At 41.8% G+C, this 19,901-nt stretch overlaps 1 protein-coding gene across 2 annotated transcripts in view; it reads left to right on the plus strand.

Annotated features, from left to right (window-relative positions):
- The window catches only part of LOC119378850 (palmitoyltransferase ZDHHC1), a 61,259-nt gene extending 46,102 nt beyond the window's left edge, over positions 1-15,157 (plus strand). Inside the window, exon 11 of one of the 2 annotated variants that reach the window (XM_037647888.1) lies at positions 11,181-15,157. In XM_037647888.1, coding sequence (XP_037503816.1) covers positions 11,181-11,710 — 530 coding nt within the window. In that variant the 3' untranslated portion in view covers positions 11,711-15,157. The remainder of the gene's footprint in view (positions 1-11,180) is intronic. The other variant, XM_037647889.2, reaches the window with a different exon arrangement.
- Positions 15,158-19,901: the final 4,744 nt, after the last annotated feature.

Here is a 19,901-nt window from a genome sequence, read left to right on the forward strand (position 1 = left end):
GCTCCTTGCTCCTCACTCCCATTAGTTCATCTGAAGAAATTGACAGTTTATACAATCCTGAAACTGAGGTGCAGAAAATCTGCATGTTTAGAAAAGCTATGTGTTGCATCTCTGCATTTTTATCTGCTATTAAAGGGGTCATGAACCACTTTTCCAAGTAATGATCTAATGACCTCAGTATCGGAGTGTACTGCCTCCCGAATCGATTGCCGCAAAAATTTCTCGAATCCGTCAAGAATCAGCGGAGTTACGGGGGTTTGGCGCACGCTCCCAGCGCTTTCTCTCTTTTCTCGTGCCGACAAGCGCACTGGAAGCTAGACAGGGAGGGATGGCATGGGGGAAAGAAGTTACGTCAGCGCGCGTCATGAAACGCGATCGCTCTCCCGCTGTGATTCGCTTGCGCGAGTGCGGCTACCGTGTACTGAGGAGTGCGGCGCCGGCAAGTGGCGGCACCCCTCGGCAAGAAGCACATCTGATCCGAACGCCGCTCTCGATTTACGTCGGCTATCGGCCAATAAGCATGCTTTGTCTCTTGCGACGTAAACTGGCAGATCCGCGACGTCAACGTGCAGATGCCCCGCCCACCGACGAGAGTGAGAACCGGCCTCTGTTCGAAAAGAGGGTGCCTGGGGAAACGGCAACTTCGCGCTCCGCTTGTGGCCATTACGCGGCGCGCACGACTGTAATATTTGGCAGAGCAGTTCATAGCCGTGTCAGCTTTCCGCAGGATGTGTTTTTTCAACCAGCCCAAGGGGTGCTTCATGACCCCTTTAAGGCTCTCTCTTTATGATGGTAGCATAAGTTGCCATTCTTCAGAACTGTGTCAAGGCAGCTGAAGAAATTGCTAAAGGCAAGCATAAGTCCACTTCTCCTCAATAGCCGAATGACACACAGTGCATGTGGTGCTGACTGTAGAGCATAATGAAGTCAGGTTGAGGTCTGGAACACTGCCGATTCTGCAATCCTTCTGCATGAAAAAGCAGAGAAGTCTCTAGTGTGTGAGAACTATGAGTCTGTAGTGTTTGTAAACTGCAAGAACTGAGAACTTTTTCTAGTGTTTAGCAAGCTTTTGCAGCTAAATATCACTGGCAATTAACTCCCCATAGTGCCAAAATACAAAGTGCACATTGCAACTACACTGTTGCTGCTTGTAAGACACACTAAAGAAACAGTGGCTTTTCAGGAGGCAGTGTAGGCTGGAAAATTCCGTTTTTAGAAAGTTTTGAAGGGAGGTAATGACTACAGAAAACCTTTCAGTATGCAGACTTCATGATTGAAAATATCGCGAGAAAGTGTTGTGTGCTAAGACCAGATGAGCCATTATACTTTCTCTCATTGAGTGGAAATTATGTTTGTCAAACCCCTTCCTTTCTTTATTCTATTTTTCATATTCTAGAGAAAGCACCTAGTGGGCATATCTTTTGCAAAAGAATTTGCATTTGCAGCCCATGCCATTTTTAGTAGCATTGTTTCATTGTTTTTTATGTAGTGTAATCTGCACTGCTGCAGCTGCACCATTTTTTAATTTTTCCCCAAGCTTGAAAGCTGTAAATATTATTTCACTTCTATTGTTTTCATTGCTTTTTTCACTGCAGTGGTTGCAAGCCACATAAGCTCCTTGCCTCGCATTCATTTACATAAAGCACTTATGCACATCTTTTACATTGTCATGGGTGATGAAAGGATGTGTGATCCGTAAGGTGTGTAAATTCTGCACTTGTCCATATGCCTTGATGTGGTCTGTGTTTATGGTGATAGCAGTGACGTGGTTGCTACTCCAATTGCGCCAAACTGCGCCATGAGGTGAAACCTGCTACGTCCTGCTACATTTCAACAGAAATCGCATAATTTGCACTGAGCGTGAGCCAAGATGCCATTTTTGTGGTCTTTCAGAAAAAAAAGAGTGGTAGGTGCTCGAAATGTATAGTACTTAAGTTGCCATTGTGAAATTTTAGTGGTCATTGGAGCAGACATATGAGAGCTGTGTAGTTTTAAAAGTCTCTCAAGGCCGATAACTACATGTACTCAACAGAGATTATTCGATTGAGCTAATGGTAATGAGCAAGTAACTCGCAGTTGCTACCTAGCTCTTGATTGAGCTTACAATATTGTTCATGCCTAACCATCATTCATGCTACAACTTTGCCCATTGCGACCCGTCTTTCTCAGCTGCAAAGACATGCACACAGTGTCTTGTAAATGGCGACATCAGCCCTGAAGTGCGTTCCCTACCGTAAGCTTTTGCTTAGTGCAAAGAGATTGCAGCATACAGTATCATTACTGTAAGCAGCATGTTGTACGAGAGCTTGATGTACTGGCCCAGACAGCGATGGCGAGGAGGGCGAAAGCTGAAGTTGCCATGTATTGTGGCAAGCTCATACTATAAATACTAAATGTCTTGATGAAAATGTGAAGTTTATATACACAACTATATACTGCATGTCTAGACTCAATTCAGCTGTTAATTCTGCATGTTAACATGCTAAGTTTTCTGGCCGGTAGGGGGGACCCTGCCATACAGTACCAACTGCAGTGGAATCTCGTTGATACGTTTTTCCCAGGAACCGGAAAATAAAACGCATCATGCAAAAATCATATTAACCAAAGAGGTTAAAAAATGAGGAAAGTATACATACTTCACCAGCAACTCGCTTTTATTGAGCAGCATTGAAGTAGCTGGTCATTTGCACTGCACTTTCTTCTTTTAAATGACTAGGAGTAAATTCTTCTGAAAAGTGAAAAGTAAGCTGCAGTTTGCTCACTGAGCTCTGCATTCACGATGAAGCTGCGAAGTGCGTCCAAGTTTTCAAAGTGCGTCGCTTGCTGTTGAACACCGGTCGCCATGGCTCTCTCCGGCTTCTAAGGTGTCGTCGGCTCTGAAACGTGCAGATTGTGGCTTATTGCAATGCGGTTTGAGCTAGCACACCGAAGAATAAACGTAGGATTTCTAGATATATCGGTCAAGATCCACTTTCGCGGTCATATTATCCAATTTCGAGCAAAAATGTGATTGTACTAAAAGCATGACAATGCATTATTTCCAAGGAACGTTGGCCGGGAGTAAAAAGAACAGCATATTAGGCCAATAAACGTATTATGCAGAGTCGTATCAATCAGGTTCCATTGTATATACACTGTGAAATCCATCGTCAAGTCAGGTAAAAATATTTACTGAATGTTTCGGTGTCAGAAAATATCTAATAATCGATGAAATTACAAGTTTTTGTGAGACACCAATCTTTTATATAAAGATTGATTACATTTATTATAGTAAGCAGTACTTGTATGTACTTAAGAACATTTTGTTTTAGTTACATTATTTTACAAAATTGTGATAGTACTATTTGTCCTGACTTTCAAAAGATTTCACGCAGGGCACTAATGTTTTAATGCTATACAATGGTCGGAATTTATCAACAATTGCAGCCGCTGCAGTGGCCTGTGGAATTTCACTGGGAAAGCACAGTGACACACTATGGTGTATCTGTGCTGCTTCTCGACTTCGGCAAAAGTTCAAGTTAAAGAACTTGTCTAAATAAAATGCGAAAAGTTTTATTATGATAAATTTCTTTGAGCGCGGCGTCGGAATTAGGATACAATATACTACTTACTTATTAAACCCTCTATTTTATTAACTGTCAATGAACCAAAAGCCTAACGAGTCTGTCCATGAAGTGCGACAGCGTATACTTCACCACGCGACTCGAACACCAATTTTGCATTGAAAGTACAGACGTCATTGCAATAGTTGTTTCTGGTAGTTAAAAATATATGCGAGAAAAATTTGTGCAGCTTGAAGCATCAAGGAAAGCCGCGCTCAATAATAAATTAGAAGTGTATCACGAGGAAATGTCGGGCAGCCTGATGTCACGGATGTATATAAATTTAGGGCTGTTTGCAGGAAAGCAAGGAGCTGTGAGTTAATTTCACCTTTTAGGATATTAGTACACTTATGTGCACATATATTTATTTTGTTAGACGTGATAAAACTACTCCCGCTTAGCGACTTTAATAAAAGTTGTGCTCGTAAATCTGTGACAGGCAACTGCTCCAAAAGGCTGATTTGCTGCTCCAAAGTGAGGTTTTAGCTGCTCCAGAAGCTTCGCCAAAGTGGTTTCGGTCTGTCACTTAACTTTGATAGAAACATGCCATTTTTTTCTCACTGTAGTTATTTTGAAATTAGTCTACATTATCGTTGTCCATGTTCCTAAAAGAATGCATTCCATTCCTAGCGAGATTTATTTTTCCCCATAACATGGTAACATGGAAATGTTGAAAGAGTAGACAGAAAAAAAAAAAATATATATATATATATATATATATATATATATATATTATTGTTTGCAAAGGATTAGCTTTAGATATTGAAATGAGTACTAAACAATTAATTCTTGGAAGGCTGTGGGTGTAGGGCAGTTGATAATTCATCATTGGGGTAAAAGCACCTCCGTTGTTTTTATCGCAATGAAAAATTTTTCATTAAAGAAAGAATATATAGGGAAAAAGAGGGAAGCTGAATGATACAAGCTTTATTCATCAGGATTGGAGTTTTTTGTATTTACTAATACTAAATACCCGTGAGGACCTGCCATTTATAATTTTAGAAATTCGGTTTATATACTAGAAGGGGCCAAATTAGAAATTTTTCACGGCTCATCAAACCAGTCTGACATCACAAATCATGTTTGAATAAAGAGTGCAAGTGCTGTGTTACAAGCTGTAATAGCAGTCTTCAGGTGAGTTTAAAAACTTTGTAGAATACAGAAAGGATTGCTCCATGCACGGTAGCATCAACAGTGTATGAGGGAAAGAAACATTTATAAGCCACACATTTGTAATTTCTTGAATGATGCTACCACAGCTGCAGCACATCCACAAGCCTAAAAGAAAATAAACGTGAGGCACTATGTTGCACTGACTTTTTGCTGTGTCACGTGGCATGTGATGTGGGGGCATTACATAGTCTTCTCCCTTCCCTTGGCTCGTTTAGACGCTGCTGTGCTGTGGTTCTTTGTTGCTGCCAAACTGAGCTGGGTACCAGGTCACTATAAGTAGCTGGCTTTCTCATAAGCAACTGAAAGTATGCTCTGGATGGGATCATTATATGTCAACTTAACTCGGCCAGCATTTCGTAGCGATGCGTTATGCTCGATTCTGTGCTAGTCTCATCATCCATCACTCACAACCAGCTGATCCTGCTGATAATGTGGGTGGGTCATCACTCTGACCCCTGTTGAAACATGAAAAGCATGAAAAGGCATTACCATCAGAATAGGCATCGCTACAAAATACCGACTTTCTACTACCTTTGTGATGTTAGGAAAATTCATTCTCTGCATTTGGCACATGCAAGAGCGCTGTTGACAAACATTTTTATTGTGAGCTTAAATATTAAAAAATCGCAAGAATGTTCCACAGTAGTAGATAAATAAGGTGATTTTCATTTATTTATTTTTTTAGCATCTCGACTGAGGTTTACTGAAATGCTTATTGCAGCTGTGACATATAGCTTGAGGCAAAAGTACAACAACTATATGGTCACTTATGTACACATAACTGCTGTTAATGCTTTAATGTACAAAGCATGGTTCTGAAGCACATGCCTTTGTTTTACTTGCAACTTGCTAATGCAGGTTAAATATTTCCTTATCAGAATAAATGTGCACCAGTTTTCATTTAGTGATGACTATAATATGGAACGTTCAATCACAAAGCAAGACAAAATTTTTGCCAATGAGAGCAGCTGAAGAACCCTTATGCTGTGGGTATCGTACTGCTATCTTGCAATAGTTAAGCATAAGTTATTTATGAAGTATATTCAGAAAGTAAGGGCCATTTGATTATATTCAGTGTTGGAGGGTCGGAACAATGTTGTACTAATGCAGGGCCATGTATTGGATCCCTCTGCAGGCACTAAGGTTATTGTTGAGATCCAGTAGTTGTTAGCTTGTCAGTGAATGCAGACAATGTCCATCGAATTTGTCACTCCTGCCAGTTGCTGAGTGCGAGCTGTGATTCGATTTTTGTGTGTGAGAGGGTCATCAGCTGCCAAAATTCATCGAGAGTTGTCTAGTTTATGGACTTAGAGCAGTGAGTGAAGCAATGTTATACAATGACATCAAGGCTTCAAAAATGGCAGCACAAATGTGCATGATGAAGAGAAGAGTGCCAGGCCCAGTATACAGACCGATGAAATCGTTCAATAAGCAAGCCAAAAACTGTGATTTATTGATAGCTGAAGATTAGAGTTCTGAATGATATAGCAGTTCTTTTTGTTGGACACTCCACTATTCACTCGATGGCAACATAAAACCCCAGTTATTGCAAATTGTGTGTGCAAGGTGGATACCGAAAATGCTTATCGGCCAACACAGAAAGGAAAGAATGTCAACTGGATGACCGTTTTTGGACCACTGTCAACAAAACAGAGACAGCTTTTTTTTTCATGCTCTTACAGGCCACGAGATGTCGATATGCTGCACTAATGCAGAAATAAAAAGAAACGGTCAATTCAGTGGCGCCATTCTTCTTCACTGAAACATTAAAAAAATTTTAAGGCCCTTGTAGTCAACTGGCTCAATTCCCAGCCATGAATTTCAATGAATTTTAACGCAGATTGAATGAAGAAGTTGATGCAGTGTTATGAAAAGTGCTCAGAAATTAGTGCAATTATGAAGAAAAAGGAGAAGGTTTGTGCAAAACTAAAACAACCATAAAAATGCTTACTAACAAAAATATGTTTCTTTACAGCAAAACAGCCTTTACTTTATAAATGTCCCTCTTATAATCTTCTGAAATGAGTTCAAGAAATTAAATTTATTTCTTCTTTTTTCTTTTAGCAAAAGCCAGAAATTTCTTATGGTTGTAACATTTTTTCAAAAGCTAGCTTTCTTCAAAATAGATTGTGCGAGTAACCGCTTCCTTCTCTAAGGATTACAGTACTTGCTTTTATTTATTTCTTTTGCCTTCCATTTCTGATTTGACTTTCAAAAGCATCCATGGTCCATACATAGCCTTGAAATCTTTATTTTGTGCTTTGTTAAAAATGTTTTGTCATACTGATCAGGGAAAAGGTTAAAGGACCACCGAAAACAAAAATTTCAAACTCGAGATGTTTGTGTTCTTTGGTTCTCTTGTGTACATAGGCACCACTGACTAAGTTTTACGGGCTTTGAACATGGAATACTTTCACATTTGGAAGCAATATCAAATATGAAGCTTGTGCAGAGTCCACATAAGAACTCAGGCTCATATACACAACCTTGGTATTTATATTACCATTCATAATGAGATGTCCTAAGAAATGATAAACATTTGCTTTTAATTATTTAGGGCAACGTAGCAGTCACATCAGCAAACACCATGCCAGACATACATATAGAGTTGTGTTTGATGAAGGAGAGAAGTGTGTTTTTAAGGGATGGAAATATGGTGAGACGGGCCGTGTACTAGTAAATAGGAACACTATTGTTTACAGACAAAAATTACGTAACACAATACAAACACGGCACACAAGGAAGGTACACAAGGGACAAGCGCTTGTCCCTTGTATACCTTCCTTGTGTGCTGTGTTTGTATTGCGCCAAGTAATTTTTGTCAGTATACACCAACTAGGCCCCCAAAAAGTCCTATTATTGTTTATAGGCTATTATGCCAGAAAGCAAGCCATTTTTATTGAATGAGAAGAATTATTGAACAGGAATTGTGCACCACACAGCTCCTGTGCATCAACTGCAGCTATCCTTCAGAAAAATTATTCATCGCACATCAATTGTTCAGTCTTTCTTGGATCTCCAATAAGTGTTGTTATCATTTATATATGTATTTCGAAGAAATGAATGTTCGACAACTCCAAACTGTTAGTTACTGAATAGAATACGAATGGAAGAGCATGGACTCTTTGATTCCTATTCAAGTTTTCTAATATTCGCGCAGCACTAGCTTTAAAGTAAGCAGTGGAGCTCATCTGAGTTGACAGCACTTTGCGACATCATCAATATGACGTGAGCACCCTGTCATGATGGCGCGTACAGTAAAACCTCGTTAATTCGAAGGCCTCGGGACCGAGAAAAATATCCCAATTAAGCGGGATTCCCAATTATCCGAAACAACGCGAAATCAAAGAAATCAGCCAGAAAACGTGATGTACGGAAGTCACACCTTTATTGTGGCAAGTCAGCCTACTTGGAGAAAAATTCCTCCATGCGTGACTGACGTGTTCGGTAGTTCCCAGCACTGAAAGTCATATTTTCCAGCCTGTCAATGAGGCGCAGCATCTCAGCCTCGCCGCCGTTGCACTCGACGAAGCTGCGCACAACACTCAAGGCATCGATGACATCCGCCAAAGGGGGTGCTCAGGAGGGCTCGTCATCGCTGTCAACATTAGAGGCCGAATCGGTCGATCTCGCAGCTATCTCGCTGTCGATGTCGGCGTAACACGTCTGCACTGTGCACTCGACATTTGCGTACTCGGAGAATCCGATTGGAGTGCACTCCTCGTCCGCGTGCAAAGCCTCATATCGAGCGCAGAGAGTCTCCCCTTCTTCATCAAATGGGCAAGTGACAGCGGTGACAGCAAACTCAGCGGAGGTTGCCTCTTCTTTCACAAAACCGGCGTGCTCAAAACACCGTCGAATAATGGTGGCCTCCACCTGCCTCCATGCGTGAACAATGAGGCAAATACCACCGAGGAGGTCAATGTTATACTCCTTTCCGTTGTCATAGCAAAGGAGCATTCGCTTCAACAGATTGTAGCGATATATTTTCCTGGTATGGTGTATGACGCCCTGGTCCATCGGCTGCGATAGCGACGTCGTGTTCGGGGGTAGAAAGACCAGCCTGATTGCCTGCAGGTTCTGAATGTCGCCGTGAGCTGGGCAATTATCGACGACGAACAAAACGCTGCGCCCTGCGGCCGCAAACTTGCGGTCAAGGTGCCGCACGTATTCTTCAAAGAGTGCCAAGCTTTCTTGTTGTTTTTATAGATCAGGTCATCCTTGGATGGCAGTCGTGCATTTTTGAAACAACGAGGCTTTTCTGTCTTCCCAATAACAAGCAGTGGCAGCTTGTGCTCACCGCACGTGCTTGCACCAAACAAAACAGTGATTCTATCTTTGTTCTGTTTCCGCCCCTTAATGTCTGCCTCCTTCAAAGCGAACGTCTTCGTAGGCAACATTTTGTAGAACAGAGCAGCTTCATCAAGGTTGTAAACATCTGCTGCTTCGTACTTGGCGAGTAGTGGAGCCAAGGTGTGTTGCTTCCAGCCGTCGACAACAGACTGATCCGCGCTGCCACTCTCGCCACAAACAGTCACGAATGTCAGGTTGTTGCGCTCCTTAAATCGGCAAAACCATCCATTGCTGCATTTAAACTCAGAATGTCCAAGTTGCAGCGCCAGCTGGTTGGCCTTCTCACGCAATATGGTCCCATTCACAGGAAGGTGTGCTGCGTTGGCTTTCTGCAGCCACTCGATCAGAGCTGCTTCAACGTCGGCGTACGTAGGCGGGCGTACTCGTGTACGCTTTGACGAGTGCGTCTTGCTGTAAGCATCGAGAATTTTCTCCTTATTCTTGATGATGCTGCACAGCGTTGACAGAGGCACGTGGTGCTTTTCGGCGAGAGCCGTTTTCGACGCCGTCGACTTGCTGGCCTCTTCAATTAAACACACCTTTTCGTGCAGGGACAAGCTCTTGTACTTCGGCATCTTCCTTCCAAGCACACCTCAATCAACTAATTCACAGGGAAGACACTCAAGCGGAGACAGGAGACAAATGGAGCAGTCGCACGGAATCGCACAATGCTCGCCAGCCGACATCCAAATGGCACAAAGACTCCACAAAACATTCACTTCGCTAGAGTGGCTAACATCGCTGTTGAGATGATGATGATCATGATCGCAACCGCACGCATCGCCGCCTGGCAATTGCTAAAACATGGCGTCTACGACGTATTTCCGGTAAAAAAAAAACATGGCCTTCGAGATCCGTACATCAAAAAAAAAAAATGCATGTTTTAGTTACAGCCTCCGAGATTCGCAACACCCTTTGCATATCTTGGAAGTCGCGGCCAAGTGTGCCAATTAACCGGGAAGTCGCAGACTGGCCGCACCAATTATCCGGTTAAATTTACATGTAAAAATTTGGGACCGCGCAAATAATACAAATTATCCGGGATTCCCAATTAACCGAGTACAAATTACCGAGGTTTTACTGTATTGTGCACGGGGCAACAATGCCCATTAAAGCAATGAGATGGTACCATAGCAGCCATATTGTTTCACTCCTTCCTGCACAGAGGATTCCATTTCAGCAAATGCACTCAACGTCACCAAAGATTGAGCACAAATGATCTGATTATCATGTGCGACCGCCACATTGCATCGCTAATTTCTTACAACATCAAGTACTTGTTTTGCAGAAATGCCAGAATTGATCATAATTAATAGTGTTCACAATAATTATGTCACGGGGCATTTAAGGTTTAGGTCTGGATTACCAAGGATGTCAGTGGTCCTTTAAAGCAGCCCTGCAACACTTTTTCAAGTAACCATCGAATGGCTATTGCCTCACGAATTGACCACCACAAAAATTTTTTGAACCCGTCAAATACAAGCGGAGTTACAGAGATTTGTCGCACGCTGTAATTGCTTTGTCTCTTCTCTCATACCGACGAATGCACTGGAAGCTAAGCAGGGAGGAATGGCATGGGGGAAAGAAGTCACGTCATGCACGCGTCATGACCTTGAGCACTTTTTCTTTTTTCTTTGAACGCGTGGCTAACCTTCAGTGAGATCGCGAGCGCGCGTGTGGCACGTGGAAACCTTCCGTAGCGGGCGCAGTAACTATGCAGCCAGCGATGCTCAGATCAGCCAATGGCTGTGAATTTGGGTATATATGGCACAGTCATTTGAGTATATGGCATCATTTGTAGAGAGAAGAGGGAGCAATTTTTAGCTGACTTTGAGAATTAATTGTAAATTCCAGTCCTTGTGCTGTGCTATAATGTTTGGCTCACATGTTCTGAGGAGCCTCGACTACTGATCGGCAGCGTTTTCTGGCCATGCTGAGAAAGTGTTGCAGGGCCCCTTTAAGCACTAAGCATACTTTTTCCCTCTGCCTTTATATTGGTAATGTGACTACAAGTTGCTGCAGCATCAAGGTCCTGTTCTCTCATGCACTTAGGAATGACACCATCACCTGCAAGGGCCCCTGATCACCAAAGAACTAGACTCGATTCGATCAGCATGGCTGGCATCACCTCGGCCAGCCGTTCGGTCTCCCAGTCATCCTTGGACACTGATGATGCAGTTCAGGTTCCCGTGGCAGCCAATGCAGCCTTAAGCCTGGGCACTTCTGCCTGTGGAGGAAGCCTTAGCAACTTGCTCTTTTCTGAAAATACTGTGTTACCAGCATCCACACCTGGAGAGTTGCTCATAGAGCACCACTCAGATTCGTACAAGGAGAGCCCACGGGAAGCTCGGCCGCATGTCAGAGCCCTGCCACCCCTTGCCAAACGTGTAATAGCTCCACCTGCTACTACTGCTGCCACAACAGCATCCAGTGCTGATGCCGAGGGTGAGGTGTTTACCCTGTCATCTCGATTGCCTGAAACAGCAGATGGTGATCTCCAGCGCTGGGCTGTCAGGTCAGCTTCCATTCCTTGTGGTAAAACGTTTGAAGTGTCTGCTGATGTTGTTACAGAGCCCCGGTGATCTTAGGTCACTCAGGAAAATGCTGAAGGGTCGCTGTCACTTTCTTGTTTCCATTCTTGTCAGCTGCTTCTTTGAACATACGGCTGAAGAGGCACATGTTGCATCCAGCCTAGTCTTACGGCTGGCATTGTTGTACACCTTCCACATAACTGTAACGTGTTTAATGTATTGTATTGTACAACGCAGGATGTGTGAACTGGCTTACGCAAATTCATTTGCTCCTGTTTAACTCCTTTGCATCACAATTATTTTGCGCACAATTGCTGTTTGTTTCATGGTGTTAAACACCGTACAAGTAATGCCGTTTTGATGTCTGTGCATACTTTACATGTGAAACTTCCTTTGGACATGAGTATATGTATTTGTGTGTGTGTTTGTCTGAATTTCATACTCTTGGTGTACACCAAGAAAATTATTTAGAAGCAATGTTTTAAAATAAGTACAAGGTAAATCTGTCTTCTTGATTCAGTCTTATTTGTTAATATGCCAAATTGGTAGTGTCAGTATGAAGCTCATTCATAGTCAGGTCATACAGTAGCCATTACTGCAGTTAGCACTGTCACATTAGGCTGAGAATGACAGGATAATATCTCACCACAATTTATAGTCTTATAGTGATCTTAGTTTTAATCATTGTAGTCCGTAAACAGTTTGAATGAAACAGACTTGTGAACACTGCCGGGTTTGCTTTATTTTTTTTCTACGGTTGGGGAGGTAGCCATAGCTAGTATTAGATTTGTTTTCTTTTCTTTTCCTTTGCACTGAAGCCTCACTTAAACAAGCGTTTGCAGTTCACTGAAAACTACCATTGCACGTATCATTTGTTTTGCCTCACATTTCACAAACTCTCCTGTGTTTTGGTCTATTACTTAAAATGCTTGCACCTAAACGTAGGTGTGGAAATTCCAGATACAGGATGCATGACATAACCCATAGTTACTGCATTCTAAGCACAAAATAAAATATTGTATGCATCCGTGATTGCATTGCCTTAAATGTTTTCTGTTGTTTAAATCACATTTATAAGGTTGTTGAAGTAGCATGGTAGGGTTTCAGACTGTAGCTTAAATTCATTGCAAGACATTTTCTTACCACATACCCTCTTTGTTTGTACAGTTGAAGTATGCAGGTTTGTGAAGCTTGTTAAGTGAAGTTTCAATGCATTAAGGATAAGGAGTATTATAGAGCAGTGGTTTGTAAGGCTTTTATGTGCTGGAGTTCAAAGGTGCACCTGCAGTTGAGCCTTTTAAAATACTTAACTGTAAAAGAACAACATGCCCAATGGTGGTTCAAAGGAACATGTTTTACTGCAACAGTGGCTGCATATATAGCTTTATTTATATGTGTGTGTGTGTTTATAAACCATGCACATTATTGTACATGTGTCAAAGGTGGGGCACAATGCATAAAGATGCATTTTATACTATGTGCCTGCCCTCATGTAGTGACGTAATATAGTAAGTAGTTTTGACGTAGTGGACTTGCATTGTTCTGTCTTTTTTTTTTTTCAATCACTACTTGCTGTTTCGTAAAGTAACTCTCTCAGACAAGTTGTGCTTCGTGGGCTGTTATGGAAACGTTCCCATTTTAACTCATGCTATGAATTTATATTTTTTACTGTGCATATCAAGTTCTCTGCTCATGTTCATCGTACACTTTGTGCCAGCATCACTTCAGGTAAATAGAAGTTGCAGTCAGCAACATATATCTTCCATCATGTTAACTTATTCCAAGTGTGTCATAATGTTTAAGAATTGTGTAATTTAGGAAAAAGTTAACTGCTGCCTAAAAGTCACATTTTATTGCAACCATTGCTCGTATTACAAAAAGAAAGTTGGCTCTGAAAGTCACATATCATTTGTGGTCTGAGCCATTGAAGCTGCAAATGTATGGTGTAGTAATAATGTTTGATCTTTTTTCAATAAAAAAGTATATTTTGTTACCTAAATATTGGGCAGTTAACTTTATGTAGTTACTTTATGTAGTTACTTTTTTAGTTAGTCTAGCAGTAGTATTTGTATTCTCTAAAGTCCTATAGCTGTGAAAGTTCCCATAATGAAGGTGTTGTTTCACTTTACATAATTTTTAAGTTCAGCTTTACATATTTCTTTCGGTGCTTGTTTAAAAGTGCTGAACTTAGTGATCTGTTAATTTTTAAAAAGTGAGCTTCCACAGTAAATATCAGCTCTTGGTTTTTGTTGTAAAATATATGCGAAACGCTTTGTTCGTTGTTCATGTAGAATGTTTTAAGCAACAAAAGTTCCCGGGCCACGAAATTTTAGAAACATATATGTATTTAAGCATAATGTGGTCACAGCCCAGAATTCAACTGTACATAGCAGTGGTACCAAAAGCAACTGAAAACAACAGTGCCTATTAGTCATGGCTCATTTTACAGTGCAGAAAAATTTTCACAGGACGTCATAATCAGTAAACTTTTGTCAACAATAGTGCATATTTTCATGGAAGTGAATTCAAAGCATTCTATCTGGTGTCTCAAATTGGTGTGTTTGGGATTCTTTGGAAGCTACATCTTCCCAGTGTTCATGTGATCAGGGCTAGGTCGTTATGTATGTTCAATGTGACTGCAGTTTAACTCGCCATGAGCAATGCTCCCGCTATTCATGGATAACAGACACACGACCAGTTGTATATGTATATAGTATATATGTGTGCTGAAGACAGTGGCCCAACATCTTTTTTTCCGTTGCACTGCATTTGCACTTACGGTGTCTCACTGTTTCAAATTTCTTGTAAGACGTCTGTCTGTTGCATGTCAGCTAAGTCTAGTTTTGATGGACTGCATGTGTACTGCATATATTCAGACGTATGCCATGCCTTCACATGCTGAAATGTTAGATTTGCTCAGAACCAACGTGTTCATTAATAGACGCGTTGAATATTGTTGATCTTGTTGTTTTCTATCCATAGTGGGTGTGCGTATAGAATGTGTCCACTGTTGAAGTCGTACAGCTTATTCTCATAGCTCTATTTTGCTGAAACAGGTTCTCAGGCTTATATAATTTAACAGAGACATGAGAAATATTTAGAAAATATATAAAAGTGCTTTTGTCTGCTCAGGCATGCCAGTGCTACAATATATTTACAAGCTTTACAAACTCAACTGCCCATTCTTAAATGACATTTCACTTTCAGTGGCTTTAGTTTGAGATGGTTTAATCATTGTGATTCATGACAGTGCTGTGTTGTTTAGCGATATTCACTTACACATAGCATAAATATATTTTTTGTATAGATGGTGATATTTTTTAGTTATTCTTCATGAAGGAAAGGTAGCGGCCTTTGACAAATATCTGATCTTAGTTTTGAGACAATGTGGGTAGCCATATTTTTGGATGCCATTTATTGCCTCTCTGCGCTTCACTAATGTTGTGTAATGGCACGGCACCAGCGTTAAATAAAAAGTAATGTTTGCATGCTGAAAAACTCCTGTCCTGTCTTTATTTGAAATGTGCTGACTCATATGTGAAACACCAGCATAGTGATCAGACTATTATTTAATGGATGTTCTTTAGCAGGGGCGTAGCTAGAAATTTTTTTTGGGCGGGGGGGTTCAACCATACTTTATGTATGTTCATGCGTGCGTTTGCATATGTGCATGTGTATTACATACATTCAAAATTGAAAAATAATAGGGAGGGGGGTCCACTACAACGCTAATTTAGGCTATAAGCATGACATCGCTGATATTTTTCTAGTTTGGGCTAGCTGTAAAGAATTTACCACGTGGGAAAGACCCATGGTGACTACATGCCATGGGTGATCAAGTTCTGCTACACAGAACGAAGCGCCAGGCGTGGTTGCCGGCTGCGTTGCCAGCTGCGGCAGCCATGTTCCCATTCAAAGTTTCATAGGCGTATCCAGGGGAAGTTCGGGGTGTTCAACCCGCCTACTCCGAAAATTTTCAGTTTGCATGTGTGTAACACGCACAAACACACGCACACAGACACACATATAGAAGGGTAGGACTCCCCCAATCAAATCCTCGCTACGCACCTGACTGGAACGGAATGAAGACTCTCCCGAAAACCTGCAAAAGGCTATTGTAAATTTTAGGAGCGAATCGGCAAAAGCGACAAAGTGAAAACCGAACGTAAGGAATAAGTAGCTGCTTCTCCAGCTGCTGACATGTACAATACAACCTCGCTGATGCGATGTTCCCGGTAACTGGCAAATAAAACGTATTATTCGAAAATTGTATTACCGAGGTAAGCTCCAAAAAGTATGAAAATAGGTGTGCTTGGTGACAAGCACAATAGCAAAAGTTAGTGTAGTGTCCAGTAACACTGTTTCGCATAACACTTTATACGGAACAGCGTCACTCGAAGCCACACGAACTGCGGGAGTTAGACTGCTGCACCGCCTATCTGCTATGTGGCAGTGACTCTCTGCTCTACTGGCGGCGATTTCCTCGCGCTGCTGTCGCGGAATCTGCACGTCTGCGGGTGTAACACGTTATGGGTCGTTGGAATGTTATTTAAGCTGCTACATTCGCATATAAAAGTGCGAGTTTTAGAAATGCCACTGGAAGTCCACTTGTGCTGTCGCAGTATTCAGTTTTAGGCGAAAACGCAATCGCATTAACCTTATGAGAATACGTTACTCCTCTTGGAAGTTGGTGGGAAAGGAAGTGATTTTTTTTTTTTTTTTTGCGAGTACCTTTCCTAGTGAAGCCGCGGGCTTCACTAGGAAAGGTACTCGCAATATTTACTCCCCTATTGCAATTAATAACGCTTCGTTTGGTGTAAATTCCAGATTCCAGAGACGGGACTGGTCTCAAGCATTTTTTTCGTGAGGTAGGCAGGATCGACGTCCACATATGAGTCATTCTGGAGATCAGAATCCATATGTTTCTTGCATGCTGACGTAAAATTCATTTAAAAAATAATTCGTACATGAGATATGGGATATGCGTGCATTGAAATGCCAGCGTTAGATGACAGTTTTTTTCACTCCCCCCCCCCTACCTTTTTCACTGTCCCGGCCTTTGCGGGACTAAATTTCGTGACTGCGGCCCGCTAGCTGAGGTGAGCTTGAGACCCTTGTTCTAGGGAATAAACTTTCGACATAGTGCGCACTGTAAAGTTCAGTAATGTAGACAATTATATTTTCCGTTCGTTGTAACCTATTCCACATCGAGGTGTGCAGGCGGTTTGTAAGAAAGTTGAGCTAGTTGTTAGGGACATGAAAAATGGTAAGGCAATGACATGCAGACAAGGACACAGGAGAAGAGAACGAACTCACGCACAGTTTTCAACTACAAGAGCGTTGACGTCAGAATTTCGGTCCAAGTAGCATGATGTCATGAAACACAGCGCAGTGGGCTGTATGGAAGGTACTTGTTTAGCCCAGTGGGTGAGACACTCGGTTTCTGAGCGCAGGGTCATAGGAAACTCATAACAGCTAAACTTTTTCTTTTCGAATTCTGTTTTTTTTTATAGATTTTGTTTTTCTGTACAGTGATTGTAGAGGCGAATTTATAACGCAAGCGGGAGTTGTGTTATCCGAGGTCAAGGGATGCTCGGGTGACAGAGGCTTGCGAGGGTGACGTGACGCAGACGCAATGCCGTCTCCCCTCGCACGACACCTTGTGCGCAAGCGCATCCGAAAGTGTTCCCTTTCCTCCGCTGTGCTCCGTCGAGGCGCGCACATACCGGACGTCGCAGCCAATGCAGTGAGAGTAGGTGCCGTGCCTTTTCGCTGGGGCTGATGTGGGCTTTTTCGTTCAAGGATCTATTTGATGCTTTCGCGTAAAGAATAATAATAAAAAAAAAACGCCAGCCATTCGCACTAATGCAGACGCTTTGCAGCTTTTCACGTCTACCGACTTCTGTGACCGTCTTATGCATTCTGTTGCACGCGCAGCGTTCATTTATCTTTTTCTGTTTCTATTCCCTTATCCCCATTGCGACAACTAAGTGTCTGAAATATTTTGGAAGGAACGTTTGCATCTATTCTGACTACTGACGGCCAGTGGCATACCAGTTCGCGAGTCGGGGGGCAAACCTCCCTCACTCCGTCGGCCGTGTATATAGAGAGCTAGAGAGAGAAAGCTACATTAGCACTCAATTGTTTGTATACACAGAGAGAATTTGCTTAGCACTGTTTAATAACATTATAAAAAAGTGCAATTTTTATACAGCACACGCTGCGACAACCATACATATGCGTGTTATGCAGGTAATGGTATAGACCTTTTCACAGACGGCTCCCTGGGCGCCGCCATGATCCTCTCTGGGCTGCGCTAAATAGGCGTGACACCCCCCCCCCCCCAAATGCAGTGCCGAGGCTGTGACGTACTCCCGCGCGCAGCCCAGCATGGCGGCGTTTTTTCTCTTCTGTGAAAAGGTCAAGCAACACATTTTATACGTTAACCACACAACTTTATGCATGACTACAGTTATGTCGATGGCAGCCTTCCCAGTAGTATGGATTTGTATAATTTAACGAAATTTCGTTATGTCTAAAAGCTGCTCACTAATAATTGCTTTTAATATAGGTAGTAATAACTGCACCTTTTACTTTTCCTAAAGAGTACTGCACTTTCTTGTAAATATTCAGGTTTACGTAAATTGCCTATATTTTGTCTTGTTTTCTCCTAGTTGAAATAGTGTATCTAGCGCGTGGTTATTATGATTGCTGTTATTGCATTACTATGATTAATAACTTGTCAACGACAAGTATTGTTTTAAAAATTAAGAATTTGTGGTATTAGACGAGTTGCACATTGTTTAAAAGCATTGTATTTGGATTTGCAACCTTTCTTGGAGGGCCCTCCGGCACCTTCAAGGGAATACACCAGTGCAAATGATGTAACCATAAATTTTCTTTGAAAAAGCAATGTGGGTGATTGTAACGTTAAGCTACCTCGCATTGTCTCCTTTTCCGTTGGTCATTAGCTGTTTACGATCGGTGGAAGTTTTCTGGGTCATGTACACAGCACCTGCTTGTAACGCGATGCAACAAATGGTGCGAAAATGATTCATCGCTTGATGACCAATTATGCACGACTACATAAAAAGATAAGAGAATAAACAATTTATTTTCCATACAGCATACCGGGGGGGGGGGGTCTCTGCACCCCCTCCCCCCCGGTAGATACGCCTACGCTGACGGCAGGAATACAGACAGACAGACAACGAACTTTATTAGATCCTGAGCAGTTACTAACAGGACCCCCTAACGGGAGGCCGTTGTAACTAGTTGTAACCGCTGGCCGCGCCCACGTAGAGGACAGAACGCCGTCCATACAGTTTTTTTTTTTTTTTTTTAGTACGGAGCACTTTATTGGTCTGGGCTGTCGTATGCTGTCGTCGTCTCATGTAGCTTGGTGTAACGCTGGCAAAACCACGTATAGCGTAGCCATCTGTAGCATATTGAATGCGCTCTCGCGCCAAGGAGAAGTTTTCTTCCTCTTGTTCTTGGAGCGCCTTGATGATGATATCAAGTTCGGAGCACTTTAAGGGCCCGGGCTGTCGTATGCTGTCGTCGCTTGGCGTAACGCAGGCAAAACCACGTATAAAAATAGAAAAAAAAAGAGGAAGCAAGACAAAAATAGAGAGGAAAAGAAAATGAAAAAATGGGAAGAAAAATAGAAATAAAGAGAGAGAAAAAAACTGGAAAAGAGAACAAGAAAGAAAGAGGGGAGGAAAGGAAGGCTGCCCAGCTCCGCACTTCCTTCAGGCTTGGCACCACTATAGTGCGAAGCTGCCTTATTATTTTTTTAAAGACAATACAGCATTCATTTTTTATGAAAATGCTATGATAGTCAGGCACCTATCGTCCTCACAATAACTACGCAGTATGGATATTGTAAAGTTTCATTCAATTTTAATAAATTTGATTGTGGGTGGAATTTTTGCCAAAAAGATAAGCCTACACCCTTTGGAAGTCTTATTGTTTGGATTCTTTAAAGCATCATTCCATTTTAATGAATTTGATTGTGGATGGAATTTTCGCCAACAAAGTAAGCCTATATCCTTTGGGAATCTTGTAATTTAGATTTTGAACGTTTCATATCCCATTTTAATAAATTTAATTGTAGGTGGAATTTTTGCCAATGAGGTAAGCCTTTGGAAATCTTGTAGTTTCGATTTTTCAAGGTTTTATCCCATTTCAGTAAATTCGATTGTAGGTGTATTTATGACTGGAAATATATTTGTCTTTGAAA

The sequence above is a fragment of the Rhipicephalus sanguineus genome, chromosome 1 (genome assembly GCF_013339695.2).
Source record: "Rhipicephalus sanguineus isolate Rsan-2018 chromosome 1, BIME_Rsan_1.4, whole genome shotgun sequence".
In the NCBI taxonomy this organism is placed as follows: Eukaryota; Metazoa; Arthropoda; class Arachnida; order Ixodida; family Ixodidae; genus Rhipicephalus; species Rhipicephalus sanguineus.